This window comes from Dryobates pubescens, chromosome 36, assembly GCF_014839835.1.
Source record: "Dryobates pubescens isolate bDryPub1 chromosome 36, bDryPub1.pri, whole genome shotgun sequence".
Taxonomy (NCBI): Eukaryota; Metazoa; Chordata; class Aves; order Piciformes; family Picidae; genus Dryobates; species Dryobates pubescens.
In genome coordinates, this window is record NC_071647.1 from 5,379,453 (window position 1) to 5,397,748 (window position 18,296).

An 18,296-nucleotide genomic window follows, 5' to 3' on the forward strand; every position below is an offset into this window, starting at 1 on the left:
TTTCCTGCAGCTTTCCTCAGGTGTTGTGACTCCAGTGGTGGGTTGAAGTTGCCCCCTCCCCAGCATTCACTTTCAGCCAGACCAACTCAGTCAGAAGCAAATGAAGCTGTGTTTGCAAGCAGGAACCACACTCTGCCATGGGATGCAATGAATGTATACAACATGGACAGGAGTCACAATATTACACAGGGATTTACAATTGGCAAACAGCATCAACCCCACCCTGGTCAGAAGACCAAGGAGAGCTGTTCCACTGCCACCCCAAACCCAAGAGAGAGAGAGGAGAGGAGAGCAAGCAGTGAGTTAAGCTTATCCCAAGGCCAGCCAGAAGCAGCAGGTTGTCTCCCAAGCAAAGCAATAGCAGCCAGGATCAGGAGAGAAGAGAAAAGGAATGGGGATGGAAGTGAAATGTGAAGGATTGTTATGACCCAGCTTCTCTTATCCCAGGCATCTCTCCCATGAATTGCTGTAGAACAATCTTTTGGTTTCCTTCTTACACCCAAAGGTGATTTATTGGTAGTTTTCTCTACTTTTCTGCTTGAAATCTGCAGTTCAATTTTCAAGTCAGAGCCTAAAGCCACCACAACCCCACCCCTGACCAACAGTTCCCTTGGCTGCTAATGCTGTCCATCCAATCTAGAGCAGTGGCTAACAATAGTGAGTGGCATGAGCAGCACAAGGCCTCTTTCCAAGAGGATGATTCTGACCTTGCAGGGAAGCGGAGGAGAAATAGCCAGGACTGAGTTTGCTGCAGCTTTCCTTGGCCCCTCTCTGGGTGGCATGAGCAGCAAAAAGCCTCTCTCCAAGAGGATGATTCTGACCTTGCAGGGAAGAGGGAGAGAACTGGCCAGGAGTGGGTTTCCTGCAGCTTTCCTTGGCCACTCTCTGGGTGGTGTGAGCAGCACAAGGGCTCTCACCAAGAGGATGATTCTGACCTTGGAGGGAAGTGGAGGGGAATCAGCCAGAAGTGGGTTTCCTGCAGCTTTCCTCAGGTGTTGTGACTCCTATGGTGGGTTGAAGTTGCCCCCCCCCAGCATTCACTTTCAGCCAGACCAACTCAGTCTGGGTGGCATGACCCAGCACAAGGGCTCTCCCCAAGAGGATGATTAGGACCTTGCAGGGAAGTGGGAGAGAACTGGCCAGGGGTGGGTTTCCTGCAGCTTTCCTTGGCTCCTCTCTGGGTGGCATGAGCAGCACAAGGGCTCTCCCCAAGAGGATGATTCTGACCTTGCAGGGAAGTGGAGGACAAGCAGCCAGGACTGAGTTTGCTGCAGCTTTCCCAAGATGTGCCTCCTTGGCCCCTCTCTGGGCGCCATGGACCTTGGCTCCCACAGCTGCTGTGTGGCCCTGACTCCCTGGGCTCTAACTCTGTGGCCTCCTGCAGGTTTGCTTGCTGAGAAGGACAGCAATTACTGCATCTGCAGGACACCCTGCAACCTGACCAGGTACAACAAAGAGCTCTCCATGGTCAAGATCCCCAGCAAGACCTCGGCCAAGTACCTGGAGAAGAAATTCAACAAGTCAGAAAAGTACATCTCGTGAGTGCTGCTGCAGGGAGGCTGCTCCCTGGCTTTGTGGCCCCTCTGGCTGGTCAGAGCAGCCCCTGCTGATCCCAAACCCTGCCCCAGGTCACCAAGGAGGGGAATGTCCTCCAGGGTGCATGGGAATGTCCCCCAGGCAGGCAGCTCCCTTGCTTTGTGGCCCCTCTGGATATTCAAAGCAGCCCCTGCTGATCCCAAACCCTGCCCCAGGTCACCAAGGAGGGGAATGTCCTCCAGGGAGGCAGCTCCCTGGCTTTGTGGCCCCTCTGCCTGGTCAGAGCAGCCCCTGCTGATCCCAAGCCTTGCCCCAGGTCGCAAAGGAGGGGAATGTCCTCCAGGGTGGGTGGGAATGTCCCCCAGGGAGGGTGGGAATGTCCTCCAGGGAGGCAGCTCCCTTCCTTTGTGGCCCCTCTGGCTGGTCAAAGTAGCCCCTGCTGATCCCAAACCCTGCCCCAGGTCACCAAGGAGGGGAATGTCCTCCAGGGAGGCAGCTCCCTTGCTTTGTGGCCCCTCTGGATATTCAAAGCAGCCGCTGCTGATCCCAAACCTTGCCCCAGGTCACCAAGGAGGGGAATGTCCTCCAGGGTGGGTGGGAATGTCCCCCAGGGAGGCAGCTCCCTTGCTTTGTGGCCCCTCTGGATATTCAAAGCAGCCCCTGCTGATCCCAAACACTGCCCCAGGTCACCAAGGAGGGGAATGTCCCCCAGGGAGGCTGCTCCCTTGCTTTGTGGCCCCTCTGGCTGGTCAGAGCAGCCTCTGCTGATCCCAAGCCTTGCCCCAGGTCACCAAGGAGGGGAATGTCCTCCAGGGTGGGTGGGTGACGGTGGAATCCTTGAAGAGGTGAGGTGAAAGTTGCTTTCTCCTCGGTAGAGATGTTCCCAGACAGCTGTTTGTTCCTTCCCTGGCCTTGTCTCCATGAGCATGCTCCACAGCCACCTCCTCTTGTCCTGATGGGGAAGGGCAAATCTTGCTGGCCCTGTCTGAGATGTGGATGCTCTCTGCCTGAGGCTGGGCTGTGGACCTCAAGCAGCTGCAGCCTTGGTCCTCTGCCAGCCCTGGGCACAGGGAGGCCTCGTGGAGGCACTGAGAGCTACTCCTTGTGAAGCATCTCTTGGACTCTTAGCATCAAAGTGAGATCCAGAGAGGTCCTGGGGAAGCATTTCCCAGCTCCTGCTAAGGCTGCCAGAATCCTAATGGTGCCTGAAGGGCTCCAGGAGGTCCCAAGTGGCTCTGGGGTGCTGAGGAGCCCAGGAAGAGAACAGTGAGGAGAGAGAGGGGGATAAACCCCAAAGCCCCATGGGGTCTTGTCTTGTCCCAAAGCACCCAAGGCTGCTGGTGCCTGATGCTGCTGTCCTCTTTCTACAGAGAGAATATTCTTGTGCTGGACATATTTTTTGAAGCACTCAACTATGAGACAATTGAGCAGAAGAAAGCCTATGAAGTGGCAGCCTTACTTGGTAAGGAGAGCTCAGAGCTGCAGCTTGGAGCCTGGGGGAGCCTGGGCTGGACTCTGGCTGTGCCTGTGGGCCAGGCAGGTGCTGTGCATGCACAGCTTAGGGGCACTGCCTTCAAAGCCCCAGCAAGGTCCAGTCCCCTTCCTGGCCAGGATGCTTTCCTGTTGGCCTTCCAACACCAAGCTGTCCCAGGAGTGGCCCTGGGACCACAGCTCATCCAGGTGTGACCTGTGAAGGGTTCACATCCCCAGGCAGGGCTACAGGCTGGGGGCAGAGTGGCTGAGAGCAGCCAGGCAGAAAGGGACTTGGGGGGACTGGGGGACAGCAGCTGAACAGGAGGCAGCAGTGTGCCCAGGCAGCCAAGAAGGCCAAGGGCATCCTGGCCTGCAGCAGGAAGAGTGTGGCCAGCAGGAGCAGGGAAGTCCTTGTGCCCTGTTCTCAGCACTGCTGAGGCCACACCTGGAGTCCTGTGTCCAGTTCTGGGCTCCTCAGGTCAGGAAAGAGGTTGAGCTGCTGGAAGGTGTCCAGAGAAGGGCAAGAAAGCTGGGGAGGGGTCTGGAGCACAGCCCCGGGAGGAGAGGCTGAGGGAGCTGGGGTTGCTTAGCCTGCAGAAGAGGAGGCTCAGGGGAGACCTTCTTGCTCTCTGCAACTCCCTGCAGGGAGGCTGTAGCCAGGTGGGGGTTGGGCTCTTCTGCCAGGCAAGCAGCCCCAGAACAAGAGGACACAGTCTCAAGCTGTGCCAGGGGAGGTTTAGGCTGGAGGTGAGCAAGAAATTCTTCCCAGCCAGAGAGATTGGCCACTGGGATGTGCTGCCCAGGGAGGTGGTAGAGTCCCCATCCCTGGAGGTGTTCAAGAGGGGCTTGGATGTGGCACTTGGAGCCATGGTTTGGTTGTCAGGAGGTGCTGGGTGAGAGGTTGGACTTGATGATCCCTGAGGTCTTTTCCAGCCTCATTGATTCTCTGATTCTGTGAACATGAGCTGCTCCACCTCTGCATGCTGCCAGGGCCCTGTCACATGGAAGCCCCTGGGCCCAGTGGGTGATGGATGCTCTCTGTTCCAGGCCAGGCTGGATGAGGCCCTGAGCATCCTGAGCTGGTGGGAGGTGTCCCTGCCCTTGGCAGGGGCTTGGAACTGGATGATCTTGAAGGTCCCTTCCAAGCCCAAGCACTCCATGATCCCATGTCAGCAGGCAGATCCCCAGCAGACTCCTGACATCTCTTCTCCCCAGGGTGCCTCCTCCTCAGCCCTTCCCCAGCCACTCAAGCAGAGACAGCCTTCAGATAGCCTCCTGCCCAAAGCAGGCCACCTGCCCTGCCTCTCCTTGGCAGGTGGAGGTTTTTTCCAGGCTCCAGGGGGTGTTACCCAATTCTTCTCCAACATCTTTCCCCTTCCCTTGCCTGGTTTGGGAATTGGGCTTTGGGATTGCTGGGATGAAGCTGCTGCCCAAGTCTGACAGATGGCTTCCTCTGATGCCAGCTTTAGGTAGTTCATCCTCATTAAGCTTCCAGCTGATGGCCTCATTAGCAGGAGAAACGTTTTAGTGGCCAGCAGCATCCTTCCCAGGATGCCTTTGATGGCTTTAGAGCCCTTGGTGTTTCTGGAGGTCATCCTTTGCTTTTCCTGACCCCTTGGGGCTGGCTGCACCCAGGGCATCTGCACCACAGCATCACAGAACGGTAAAGGTTGGAAGGGACCTCTGGAGATCACCTGGAGCAGGTCACACAGCACAGCATCCACAGGGGTTTGGAATCATAGAATCAATCAGGTGGGGAAAGACCTCAGAGCACCAAGACCTCAAGTCCAACCTGGCACCCAACACCTCCTGACAACTAAACCATGGCTCCAAGTGCCACATCCAAGCCCCTCTTGAACACCTCCAGGGATGGGGACTCCACCACCTCCCTGGGCAGCACATCCCAGTGGCCAATCTCTCTTGCTGGGAAGAACTTTCTCCTCACCTCCATCCCAAACCTCCCCTGGCACAGCTTGAGACTGTGTCCTCTTGTTCTGCTGCTGCTTGCCTGGCAGAAGAGCCCAACCCCCACCTGGCTCCAACCTCCCTGCAGGGAGTTGCAGAGAGCAAGAAGGTCTCCCCTGAGCCTCCTCTTCTGCAGGCTAAGCAACCCCAGCTCCCTCAGCCTCTCCTCCCAGGGCTGTGCCCCAGACCCCTCCCCAGCTTTCTTGCCCTTCTCTGGACACCTTCCAGCAGCTCAACCTCTTTCCTAACCTGAGGAGCCCAGAACTGGACACAGGACTCCAGGTGTGGCCTCAGCAGTGCTGAGCACAGGGCACAAGGACTTCCCTGCTCCTGCTGGCCACACTCTGCCTGCTGCAGGTCAGGCTGCCCTTGGCCTTCTTGGCCCCCTGGGCACACTGCTGGCTCCTGTTCAGCTGCTCTTCACCAGGTCCCTCTCTGCCCCCAGCCTGCAGCACTGCCTGGGGGTGCTGTGTAGGAGCCAGCTCTTGGAAGTGTTCACTGCTGTTGTCTCCCCAGGTGACATTGGAGGCCAGATGGGGCTGTTCATCGGTGCTAGCATCCTCACCATCCTGGAGCTCTTTGATTATATCTATGAGGTAAGAGCTCTGGGGGGTAGGGGGAGGTGCTGCCAGCCTTGGTGCCAGGCTGGGGTGGGCAGCCAGGCTCCCAGGTTTAATGGCTGCCCCTCTGTAATCCATGCTCCACGTTCTGGTCAGAGCTGCTGCCGCAAGCAGCGGGGAAGGGGCTTTGGTGTCTGGCAGCTCTGCCTCCTCCTGCCCTCCTGCAGCAGGCAGCTAGGACCCTTGTGGGGTTTGAGTCTGTCTTCTCAAGCATCCTGCCCTAGCAGATGCTGCTGCCTGAGCCCACAGCTCAGCTCAGCAGCTCCCAGGGGGTTTGGGCTTGTCTGTGCCAGGATGCCCACACAGCCTCTGTTGGCCTCCTGCTGTCCCAGCCCACCTGCAGCATCCTCCACTGCTGGCCCTGGGAGCACAGAGGCAGATTCCAGCTGCTCCCTGCTGCCATTTGGGCTTTTTTCCATCTCATTTTGCTTTTTCCCCCTCAATGAGTCATGGTCCAAAATGATGCTCCCTGGAGCATCCTCCCTGCCAGCTGTTGAGTTTTCCATCCCATGAGGAAGGTTGGGGCTGGGCAGCAGGCTGGAGATTGCTGTTTATGAAAGGAGAAATGGAGGCAAGAGGCTGGGGGCAGGCTCTGCTCAGTGGTGCCCAGGGACAGGACATAGGGCAGAGGGCACAAAGTGGGACCCAGGAGGCTCCATCTGAGCAGGAGGAGGAAATTGTTTGGTGTGAGGATGCTGTGAGGGACCAGAAAGCTCATCCAGGTCCAACCCCCCTATCATGGGCAGGGACACCTCCCACCAGCCCAGCTGGGGCAAGGCCTTCTTGCCCAGGAGGAAAAGGAGCTCCTGGGGTGCATCAAGAAGGATGTGGCAGCAGGTCAAGGGAGGGTCTCCTCCCCCTCAACTCTGTCCTAGTAAGGCCACATCTGGAGTCCTGGGCCCTGGGAAGTGCTGGAGGGAGTCCAGGGGAGGTTACAAAGCTGCTGAGGGGCCTGGAGCAGCTCTGTGAGGAGCAAAGAGCCCTGGGGCTGAGAGCCTGCAGAAGAGCAGCCCCAGAGGGCAGCTGAGCAATGCTCAGCAAGAGCTAAAGGCTGGGGGGCAAGAGGCTGGGGCCAGGCTCTGCTCAATGGTGCCCAGGGACAGGCCAAGGGGCAGAGGGCACAAAGTGGCACCCAGGAGGTTCCATCTGAGCAGGAGGAGAAAGTTGTTTGTTGTGAGGGTGCTGGAGGCCTGGAGCAGGCTGCCCAGAGAGGTTGTGGAGTCTCCTGCTCTGGAGAGCCTCCAATCCCCCTTGGCCATTGTTCTGCTGGGCAAGCTGCTGTGGGTGCCCCTGCAGGGGGGCTGGACTGGATGGTCTCCAGAGGACCCTTCCATCCCTCCCCATGCTGGGATTCTGGGATCCTTCAAAGCTCTGCCCCTGGCCAGGGGGGAGGAGGCTGCTCCATGGCTGCTGTGTGCCCAGGCAGGCAGGGCAGAGGGCTTGCCTCTTCCTGCCCACCTTCACCCAACCTTCTCCTTTTGCAGCTCATCAAGGAGAAATTATTAGACCTGCTTGGAAAGGAGGAAGAGGAAGGGAGCCATGATGAAAACGTGGTAAGGAACCCTGCTGGGAGGCAGGAGGAGAGTTCCCTGTGCTCTGTCAGCTCTGTAGGAAGGTGTTGGCAGCCCAAAAAGCAAACCATGCCCTGGGCTGCATCCAAAGCAGTGGCACCAGCAGGATGAGGGAGGTGATTCTGCTCTGGTGAGACCCCACCCGGAGTGCTGCATCCAGTTCTGGGCCCCTCAGCACCAGAAGAACATCCAACTGTTGGAGCAGATCCAGAGGAGGGCACAAAGGTGCTCAGAGGGCTGAAGAACCTCTCCTGTGGGGGCAGGCTGGGAGAGCTGGGGCTTACCTGTTCCCTGCCACCTGCCCTCAGCAGCATAGCCAGGATTGTGCCTTAAAAGCTGTACAAGAAGATTAGATGAGAGGAGAGGAGAGGTTCAGAGAGGAGAGGTTCAGAGAGGAGAGGTTCAGAGAGGAGGGGGAAGGGAAGGGGGAGGAGGGAGGGGAAGGAGGGAGGGGAAGGAGAAGGAGGGGAAGGAGAAGGAGGGGAAGAAAGGAGGGGAAGAAAGGAGGGGAAGAAAGGAGGGGAAGGAGAAGGAGGGGAAGGGGAAGGAGGGGAAGGGGAAGGAGGGGAAGGGGAAGGAGGGGAAGGGGAAGGAGGGGAAGGGGAAGGAGGGGAAGGGGAAGGAGGGGAAGGGGAAGGAGGGGAAGGGGAAGAGTAGAATTAGAATAGAATTAACCAGGCTGGCAAAGACCTTCAAGATCATCAAGTCCAGGCTGTTGAAGCCTGAGAAGAGAAGGCTCCAGGGAGAGCTCAGAGCAGCCTTCCAGTACCTGAAGGGGCTGCAGGAGAGCTGGGGAGGGACTGTGGGCAAGGGCTGGGAGTGCCAGGCTGAGGAACAATGGCTTTGAGCTGGGAGAGGAGAGACTGAGACTGGAGAGGAGGAAGGAATTCTTTGCAGTGAGGGTGGAGAGACTCTGGCACAGGTTGCCCAGGGAGGCTGTGGCTGCCTCCTCCCTGGAGGTGTTGAAGGCCAGGCTGGAGGAGGCAGCCTGGGCTGGTTGGAGGTGTCCCTGCCCATGGCAGGGAGCTGGAACTGGATGAGCTTCGAGGTCCCTTCCAACCCAACCCATTCCAGGAGTCTCTGGTGAGGTGCAGCCCGCAGCGTTCAGCCACAGCTTGAGTTGCACTCATGGGAGCTGTGCTTGGGCTCAGGGATGGAACCACAGGATCAATAAGGTTGGAAAAGACCTCAGAGCTCATCAAGTCCAACCTGGCACCCAACACCTCCTGACAACCAAACCATGGCCCCAAGGGCCACATCCAATCCCCTCTTGAACACCTCCAGGGATGGGGACTCCACCACCTCCCTGGGCAGCACATCCCAGTGACTAACAACTCTCTCTGGGAGGAACCTTCTCCTGGCTGGGGGGAGGGCTGGGAGGGATCTGGGAGCCCCAGGCCGACTCTGTGCCCTGCCCTCCCCTACAGAGCTCTTGTGGCCCCATGAAAACCATTGGGAAGCCATCAGCCACACCGTGATGGTGCAGCTGTGGCTGAGGGTTAGCAGCTGGGGGGAGGGCTGGGGAGGATGTGGGAGCCCCAGGCTGACTCTGTGCCCTGCCCTCCCCTACAGAGCACTTGTGACCCCATGCCAAGGCATTGGGAAACCATCAGCCACACCTTGACGGTGCTTGAGTTGCACTGAGGGGAGCTGTGCTTTGGCTCAGGGATAGTGGCTGGTGGGGGGAGGGCTGGGGAGGAGCTGGGACCCCAAGGCTGACTCTGTGCCCTGCCCTCCCCTACAGAGCTCTTGTGACCCCATGAAAACCATTGGGAAGCCATCAGCCACACCGTGATGGTGCAGCTTTGGCTCAGGGTTAGCAGCTGGGGGGAGGGCTGGGGAGGATGTGGGAGCCCCAGGCTGACTCTGTGCCTTGCCCTCTCCCCACAGGGCACTTGTGACCCCATGCCAAGGCATTGGGAAGCCATCAGCCACACTGTGATGGTGCTTGAGTTGCACTGAGGGGAGCTGTGCTTTGGCTCAGGGTTAGCAGCTGGGAGGAGGGCTGGGGAGGAGCTGGGAGCCCCAGGCTGACTCTGTGCCCTGCCCTCCCCTACAGAGCACTTGTGACCCCATGCCAAGGCATTGGGAAACCATCAGCCACACCGTGATGGTGCTTGAGTTGCACTGAGGGGAGCTGTGCTTTGGCTCAGGGTTAGCAGCTGGGGGTAGGGCTGGGGAGGAGCTGGGACCCCCAGGCTGACTCTGTGCCCTGCCCTCCCCCCACAGGGCACTTGTGACCCCATGCCAAACCATTGGGAAGCCATCAGCCACACCGTGATGGTGCAGCTGTGGCTGAGGGTTAGCAGCTGGGGGGAGGGCTGGGGAGGATGTGGGAGCCCCAGGCTGACTCTGTGCCCTGCCCTCCCCCCACAGGGCACTTGTGACCCCATGCCAAGGCATTGGGAAGCCATCAGCCACACCGTGATGGTGCAGCTGTGGCTCAGGGTTAGCAGCTGGGGGGAGGGCTGGGGAGGAGCTGGGAGCCCCAGGCTGACTCTGTGCCCTGCCCTCCCCCCACAGAGCACTTGTGACCCCATGCCAAGGCATTGGGAAGCCATCAGCCACACTGTGATGGTGCTTGAGTTGCACTGAGGGGAGCTGTGCTTTGGCTCAGGGTTAGCAGCTGGGGGGAGGGCTGGGGAGGAGCTGGGACCCCCAGGCTGACTCTGTGCCCTGCCCTCCCCCCACAGAGCACTTGTGACCCCATGCCAAACCATTGGGAAGCCATCAGCCACACCGTGATGGTGCAGCTGTGGCTGAGGGTTAGCAGCTGGGGGGAGGGCTGGGGAGGATGTGGGAGCCCCAGGCTGACTCTGTGCCCTGCCCTCCCCCCACAGGGCACTTGTGACCCCATGCCAGACCATCAGCCATGCTGTGACAGTGCAGCTGTGGCTGAGGGTTAGCAGCTGGGGGGAGGGCTGGGGAGGATGTGGGAGCCCCAGGCTGACTCTGTGCCCTGCCCTCCCCCCACAGAGCACTTGTGACCCCATGCCAAACCATTCGGAAACCATCAGCCACACTGTGACGGTGCCGCTGCAGGCAGCCCTGGGGACGCTGGAGGAGATCGCCTGCTGACAGCCCCCCGCCCCGGGCCCGGCCCCCACCCCCCCCCCCGGCCAGCCCCAGCCCTGCTCCGCAGCACCAACCACCTAAGGAAGGGAAACTGCCCAGGCAAGCAGGGACCCAGCTCAGGTTTGCAGCGGGGGGGGGGGGGAGGAGGAGGAGGAGGGAGTGGGGAGGAGGGCAAAAAGAAACCCCAGAAAACAAAAGGAAGCAAACCAAATTACTCATCCAAAAGTTCATCGATAAAAGAGCTCAAAGAAATGACAGAAAATCCCCTTAAAATAAAACCAATCTTCAAAGCAATGAACCCCAGAGGAGAGAACACCCTGAAGGAAGCAAATGGCTATGCATTCAAACCCAATAAATGTGTATATTATATATATACTCTGCCAAAACCAAGCAAGAGGCACCTTGGACTTGGCTTGTGTGGTCCTTTTCCTCTTCTTTCTTTCTGCTGAGGGGGGGTGGAGGTTGTCCTGGAGGGGTGGAGGCAGCAGCTGCTCTGGCTGCTGTGGGCCTGGTGGTTGCTCGACTGTGCAGAGCCAGCCAGACCACCACCAACCAGCCAGACACCCAGCAAGCAACCACTGCCAACCACCAAGCAGCCAACTAACCACCAGCCAGCCACCAAACACCAGCCAAACACCAACCAACACCCAACCAACCACCAAGCAACCAACTAACCACCAGCCAGCCACCAAACACCAGCCAAACACCAACCAACCACCAACCAACCACCAAGCAACCAACTAACCACCAGCCAGCCACCAAACACCAGCCAAACACCAACCAACACCCAACCAACCACCAAGCAACCAACTAACCATCAGCCAGCCACCAAACACCAGCCAAACACCAACCAACACCCAACCAACCACCAAGCAACCAACTAACCATCAGCCAGCCACCAAACACCAACCAACACCCAACCAACCACCAACCAACCACCAATCAGCCACCAAGCAAACACCAACCACCACCCAGCCACTAATCAACCACCAAGCAGCCAACTAACCACCAGCCAGCCACCAAATACCAACCAAACACCAACCAACACCCAACCAACCACCAATCAGCCACCAAGCAAACACCAACCAACCAACTAACCACCAGCCAACCACCAAATACCAGCCAAACACCAACCACCCAACCACCAACCAAACACCAACCAAACACCAACTACCAACCACCAATCAGCCACCAAGCAAACACCAACCAACCAACTAACCATCAGCCAACCACCAAACACCAACCAAACACCAACCAACACCCAAACAACCACCAATCAACCACCAACCAACCAACCAACCAACCACCAGCCAACCACCAATCACCAACCACCACCCAACCACCACCCAACCACCAACCAAACACCAAGCAACCAACTAACCACCAGCCAGCCACCAAACACCAACCAAACACCAAACACCACCCAAACACCAACCAACCAACTAACCACCATCCAACCACCAAATACCAACCAAACACCAACCACCCAACCACCAACCAAACGCCAACCAAACACCAACTACCAACCACCAATCAGCCACCAAGCAAACACCAACCACCCAACTAGCCACCAGCTAACCACCAAATACCAACCAAACACCAACCACCACCCACCACCCAACCAACTACCAACCAAACACCAACTACCAACCACCAATCAGCCACCAAGCAACCAACTAACCACCAGCCAAGCACCAAATACCAAACACCACCCACCACCCAACCAACTACCAAATACCAACCAAACACCACCCACCACCCAGCCAACTACCAACCAAACACCACCCACCACCCAACCACCAATCAACCACCAACCAACCACCAACCAACCACCAAACAACACCCAACCAACCAACTAACCACCAAGCAAACACCAACCAAACACCAACTACCAAAACCCAACCAACTACCAACCAAACACCAACCAACTGACCACCAGCCAACCACCAAACACCAACCACCACCCAACCACCCACCAACCACCCACCAACCAAACACCAACCACCACCCAACTACCAGTCAACCACCAACCAACACCCACCCAACCAAATAACCGCCAAGCAAACACCAACTACCACCTACCAACCAAACACCAACCAAAACCCAAACACCAACCAACCATCTACAAAACACCAACCAAAAACCTATCAACCACCAACCAAACACTAACAAACACCAACCACCAGCCAACCAAACACCAACCACCAACCAACCACCAACCAACCAATCACCAAACACCAACCACCAGCCAACCAAACACCAACAAACACCAACCAAACACCAAACACCAACCAACCAGCAACCAAACACTAACAATCACCAACCACCAACCAACCAACCACCAACAAAACACCAACCAACCAATCACCAACCACCAGCCAACCAAACACCAACCACCAACCAACCACCAACCAACCACCAACCAACCAATCACCAACCAAAAACCAACCAACCAATCACCAACCAAACACCAACCACCAACCAAACACCAACCAACCAATCACCAACCAAACACCAACCACCAACCAATCACCAACCAACCACCAACCAACCACCAACCAACCAATCACCAACCAAAAACCAACCAACCAATCACCAACCAAACACCAACCACCAACCAAACACCAACCAACCAATCACCAACCAAACACCAACCACCAACCAACCACCAACCAAACACCAACCAACCACCAACCAACCAATCACCAACCAAACACCAACCAACCAATCACCAACCAAACACCAACCACCAACCAACCAATCACCAACCAACCACCAACCAACCACCACCCCCCCACCAGCCAACCAAACACCAACCAACCACAACAAACCCCCAAACATTTCACCTCCTGCCAAGTGCCCCCCAAAAACCCCAACCCCCAAGCCCCCCCCTCCCCCTCCCCATGCATGCCAGGTCTGTTGGTGCCAGCGAGGTGGTTGCTGTCTGTCTTGATCAGCTCTGTTCCTCTCTGCAGTCTCTGATTTTCACTACCAGGAGGACCTCTTGGGCCCAGCCATCCCCAACCATTACTGAAGTCCTAAGCTGAAATAGAATAAAGAGACAAAAAGTCCCCAGCTCTTGGATTCTTCTTCTTCCTCTTCCTCTTCTTCTTCTGTTCTTGGCCTTCATGTCAGTCTGTCAATCTTAAGCTAAAGCCTGGGTCCCTCCCCAGCAAGGCCAGGTCACCACTGGGGCTTCCTCAACACTCTCAATCATAGTATCATAATATCAGTCAGGGTTGGAAGGGAGCACAAGGATCATCCAGTTCCAGCCCCCCTGCCATGGGCAGGGACACCCCACACTGAATCAGCCTGGCCAGAGCCTCAGCCAGCCTGGCCTTAAACACCTCCAGGGCTGGGGCCTCAACCACCTCCCTGGACAACCCATCCCAGGGCTTCACCACTCTCATGGGGAAGAACTTCCTCCTCACCTCCAGCCTGAATCTCCCCACCCCCAGCTTCATTCCATTCCCCCCAGTCCTATCACTACCTGAGATCCTGAGCAGTCCCTCCCCAGCCTTCTTGGAGCCCCCTGCAGATCCTGGAAGGCCACAATGAGGTCACCTCAGAGCCTTCTCCTCTCCAGCCTGCACAACCCCAACTCCCTCAGTCTGTCCTCACAGCAGAGCAGCTCCAGCCCTCTGCTCATCCTCCTGGCCCTGCTCTGGACACCTTCCAGCACCTCCAGATCCCTCATCCCCCCGCCAAGGTGAGCATCCCTGGTGAGGGGCCAGCTTTTGGTGGCTCATCTGCCCCCCACCTCTCATGGTGCTCTTCCATCCCCAGTGCCTGGCTGGTCTGTCAGAGGGGGGGAGGCTGCCAGGGTGGGGGGCAGGAGTTCTTTAAGGGACTTTTTAATAGATATTTTATTTTTTAACTTTTTTTATTACTATACTCCCCCCCCAACCCCTCCCCCATGAATGGATTCTGTGCTTTCTCCTTCTCATGACTGATATTAAAGCTGGTCTTGTGGACATGGCCAGGCAGTGTCATTTCTGCCTTATCTCCACCACAGCAAGCTGGAGGCTCCTCAAGGCAGGACCCTGAACAAGCTCATCCTGCAGAGGGTGAGGAGCAGAACCCTGAACAAGCTCATCCTGCACAGGGTGAGGAGCAGAACCCTGAACAAGCTCATCCTGCACAGGGTGAGGAGAACCTTGAACAAGCTCATCCTGCACAGGGTGAGGAGCAGAACCCTGAACAAGCTCATCCTGCACAGGGTGAGGAGCAGAGCCTTGAACAAGCTCATGCTGCACAGGGTGAGGAGCAGAGCCTTGAACAAGCTCATCCTGCACAGGGTGAGGAGAGCCCTGAACAAGCTCATCCTGCACAGGGTGAGGAGAGCCCTGAACAAGCTCATCCTGCACAGGGTGAGGAGCAGAGCCCTGAACAAGCTCATCCTGCACAGGGTAAGGAGCAGAGCCCTGAACAAGCTCATCCTGCACAGGGTGAGGAGAGCCCTGAACAAGCTCATCCTGCACAGGGTGAGGAGCAGAACCCTGAACAAGCTCATCCTGCACAGGGTGAGGAGCAGAACCCTGAACAAGCTCATCCTGCACAGGGTGAGGAGCAGAGCCCTGAACAAGCTCATCCTGCACAGGGTGAGGAGCAGAACCCTGAACAAGCTCATCCTGCACAGGGTGAGGAGCAGAACCCTGAACAAGCTCATCCTGCACAGGGTGAGGAGCAGAACCCTGAACAAGCTCATCCTGCACAGGGTGAGCAGAGCCTTGAACAAGCTCATCCTGCACAGGGTGAGGAGAACCTTGAACAAGCTCATGCTGCACAGGGTGAGGAGCAGAGCCTTGAACAAGCTCATCCTGCACAGGGTGAGGAGAACCCTGAACAAGCTCATCCTGCACAGGGTGAGGAGCAGAGCCTTGAACAAGCTCATCCTGCACAGGGTGAGGAGAGCCCTGAACAAGCTCATCCTGCACAGGGTGAGGAGCAGAACCCTGAACAAGCTCATCCTGCACAGGGTGAGGAGAGCCCTGAACAAGCTCATCCTGCACAGGGTGAGGAGCAGACACCAGGACAAGCCCATTCTGGAGGCTGTCCAGGGTTGTTCCCACTTCTACCCCTCCCACCAATGTCCTCACTCATCCCCTGATGGGGTGGGCATGCTGCCATGGCTGTGCTCAGCTGCATCCCTGCCTGCTCCCTGATGCTGGGGCCAGCTCTGGTGTTGTGCTTGTGATCATCTCTTGGGAGCCTCATGTGTTAGCCACTAGGAGCTCCATTAGCACTGGGGCACAGTGATGCTCTTTTACCCAAGTAAGAGTGGAGGAAAGTTTTCTGGAGCCCCAGACCCTGCAAGGCTGCTTCCAGGTCCCTTGGGGAGGTGAGACAGCATGGGGATGTCCAGAGGTGCTGTGAAGAGTTTTGCTCATAGAGGAGAGCCTCTTGAGCGGGGAGGGGGTGGTTAGCAGGAGAAGGGCATCTCTGGTGGCTCCTGAGGAGCACAGCCTCCAGAGGACCTGCTGAAGAGCTCATTTTGTATCCCATTATCACCTGAGACCTGGCTGCTGGCCACTGTTCATCATCCCTGGGATGTCCAGCAGCCAGCAGTTGCTAACAAGTGCTCATTTGACAGCCTGGCCACAAAGCTGTGGAGCTGCCAAGCTCCCAGTGCCAAACATCTGTGCCAGCACAGTCCCTGTAGTCCCTTCTGGCCCAGTGGAGGGACCTGATGCCAGGCCTGGCTGAAGGTGACACAATGCAACATCTCCAGGCTCATAGCCATGCTCATGATGGCTGCTGGAAGCAGTGTCACAGACCAGCACTGCCTGGGCTCCTCCTGCAGCCTGCTCTCTGTCCCTCTGTTCCACCTCCCTGGGCAGCACATCCCAGTGGCTGAAAACTCTCTCTGGGAAGAACCTTCTCCTTACCTCCAGCCTAACCCTGCCCTGGCACAGCCTGAGACTGTGTCCTCTTGTTCTGCTGCTGGGTGCCTGGGAGAAGAGACCAACCCCCACCTGGCTCCAACCTCCCTGCAGGGAGTTGCAGAGAGCAAGAAGGTCTCCCCTGAGCCTCCTCTTCTGCAGGCTAAGCAACCCCAGCTCCCTCAGCCTCTCCTCCCAGGGCTGTGCTCCAGACCCCTCCCCAGCTTTCTTGCCCTTCTCTGGACACCTTCCAGCAGCTCAACCTCTTTCCTAACCTGAGGAGCCCAGAGCTGGACACAGGACTCCAGGTGTGGCCTCAGCAGTGCTGAGCACAGGGCACAAGGACTTCCCTGCTCCTGCTGGCCACACTCTTCCTGCTGCAGGCCAGGATGCCCTTGGCCTTCTTGGCCCCCTGGGCACACTGCTGCCTCCTGTTCAGCTGCTCTTCACCAGGTCCCTCTCTGCCTGGCTGCTCTCAGCCACTCTGCCCCCAGCCTGTAGCACTGCCTGGGGTTGCTGTGGCCAAAGTGCAGCACCCAGCACTGGCACTTGTTGACTGCCATCCTGTTGGCCTCTGCCCATCAGCCCAGCCCGGCAAGGTCCCTCTGCAGAGCTCTCCTACCCTCTAACACATCAACTCCTGCCTCCAGCTTGCTGTCAGCTGCCAAGTTGCTGCTGCTGGACTCAATGCCCTCCTCCAGATCACCAATGAAGATATTAAAGAGGCTGGGGCCCAGCACTGATCCCTGGGGGACATCTCCAGTGCCTGGCAGCAGCAGCAGCAGCCCTGCATGGGCAGTGCTCAGAGGCTCCTGATGTGCCTGGTGAGCCCGGGAGAGGCAGCACTGCTGGAGCCACTGCTCAGACAAGTGCTCATGGCAGGTGCTGAGCCAAGAGCCCTCCTCCCAGTGACTGCCTGCCCTCTCCTGCCTGAAGGGCCTGGGCTGGGGGAGCAGAGAGGATGAGTGGTCGAAGGAGGAGAGGCTGGAGGAGACCAAAGGTGGCCTCCCTTGCTGGTGCTCAGTCCAAATTGAGGAGCCTGAGACCCAAGCTGTCCTGCCCAGGGAGGTGGTGGAGTCCCCATCCCTGGAGGAGTTCAAGAGGGGATTGGATGTGGCCCTTGGAGCTATGCTTCAATTAGTCAGGAGGTGCTGGGTGCCAGGTTGGACTGGATGATCTCTGAGGTCTTTTCCAACCTTAGTGCTTCTCTGGTTCCATGAATTCCTGCCCCCCTCCCTCCCACCCACACCAGGCCTCCTCCAGGCAGCAGCTCCTGGGAGGGCTGCTGGTGCATCACAAAGACTTCAACCAAGAGCTGCAAAGGGCAGATGGGAGGCTTGGCAAGCTGCCTGCCAGCCAGACAAAAGTCCAAGTCATTTAGCTGAAGAAAGGGAAGGTGAAGAGGTGGCTCCTGCAGCCCATAAATCCCTCTGTGCTGGGGTGTCTAACAAAGGGCTCTTTAATCCGGCAGACAAAGGCAGAACTGGGAGGGGAAAGAGGTCATGGCAGGGGGAAGCTAAGGGAATTCACATGGAAGAGCCCCTCTGGGACCATGGATGGTGTCTGCAGGGGGCTGCAAGAAAGCTGGGGAGGGACTTTTGAGGGTGTCAGGGAGGGATAGGACTGGGGGGGATGGAGCAAAACTAGAAGTGGGGAGATTGAGATTGGCTGTGAGGAAGAAGTTGTTGCCCAGGAGGGTGGTGAGAGCCTGGCACAGGCTGCCCAGGTAGGTGGTGGAAGCCTCCTGCCTGGAGGTGTTTGCAGCCAGGCTGGAGGTGGCTGTGAGCAACCTGCTGTGGTGTGAGGTGTCCCTGCCCGTGGCAGGGGGTTGGGGCTGGCTGAGCCTTGAGGTCCCTTCCAGCCCTGACAGTTCTGTGATTCTGTGGTTCTCCAGCCCCTGAGGGGACAGCATTTGCCAAGAGATGAGCTCCCAGAGGTCCCCTTCCCTGCAGCACTCTCTGGGCTGGCTTATGGGGAAGATCTTGCAGGGGTTAGTAAAGGTCTTAGAAGTGAAGACCCCAAAACTCTTCATTTGAGCCTGTTGGTGTCTGAGTTCCCCCAGACCCCCAGCAAGCAGCTCTGAGGGGGCTGGGGGTGTTCAGCCTGGAGAAGAGGAGGCTGAGAGGAGACCTCATTGCCCTCTACAACCTCAAAGGAGGTTGGAGAGAGGTGGG

The 18,296-nt window shown here is 57.6% G+C and overlaps 1 protein-coding gene across 1 annotated transcript in view; it reads left to right on the forward strand.

Annotated features, from left to right (window-relative positions):
- LOC104309246 (acid-sensing ion channel 2) overlaps nt 1–10,257 on the forward strand; it is a gene marked incomplete at its 5' end in the record, with an annotated part of 111,388 nt that extends 101,131 nt beyond the window's left edge. The window contains 5 exons of the mRNA XM_054176616.1: nt 1,385–1,538; nt 2,907–2,998; nt 5,491–5,570; nt 7,079–7,147; nt 10,142–10,257. Of these exons, the coding sequence (XP_054032591.1) occupies nt 1,385–1,538; nt 2,907–2,998; nt 5,491–5,570; nt 7,079–7,147; nt 10,142–10,243 (497 nt within the window). The remainder of the gene's footprint in view (nt 1–1,384; nt 1,539–2,906; nt 2,999–5,490; nt 5,571–7,078; nt 7,148–10,141) is intronic.
- Nucleotides 10,258–18,296: the final 8,039 nt, after the last annotated feature.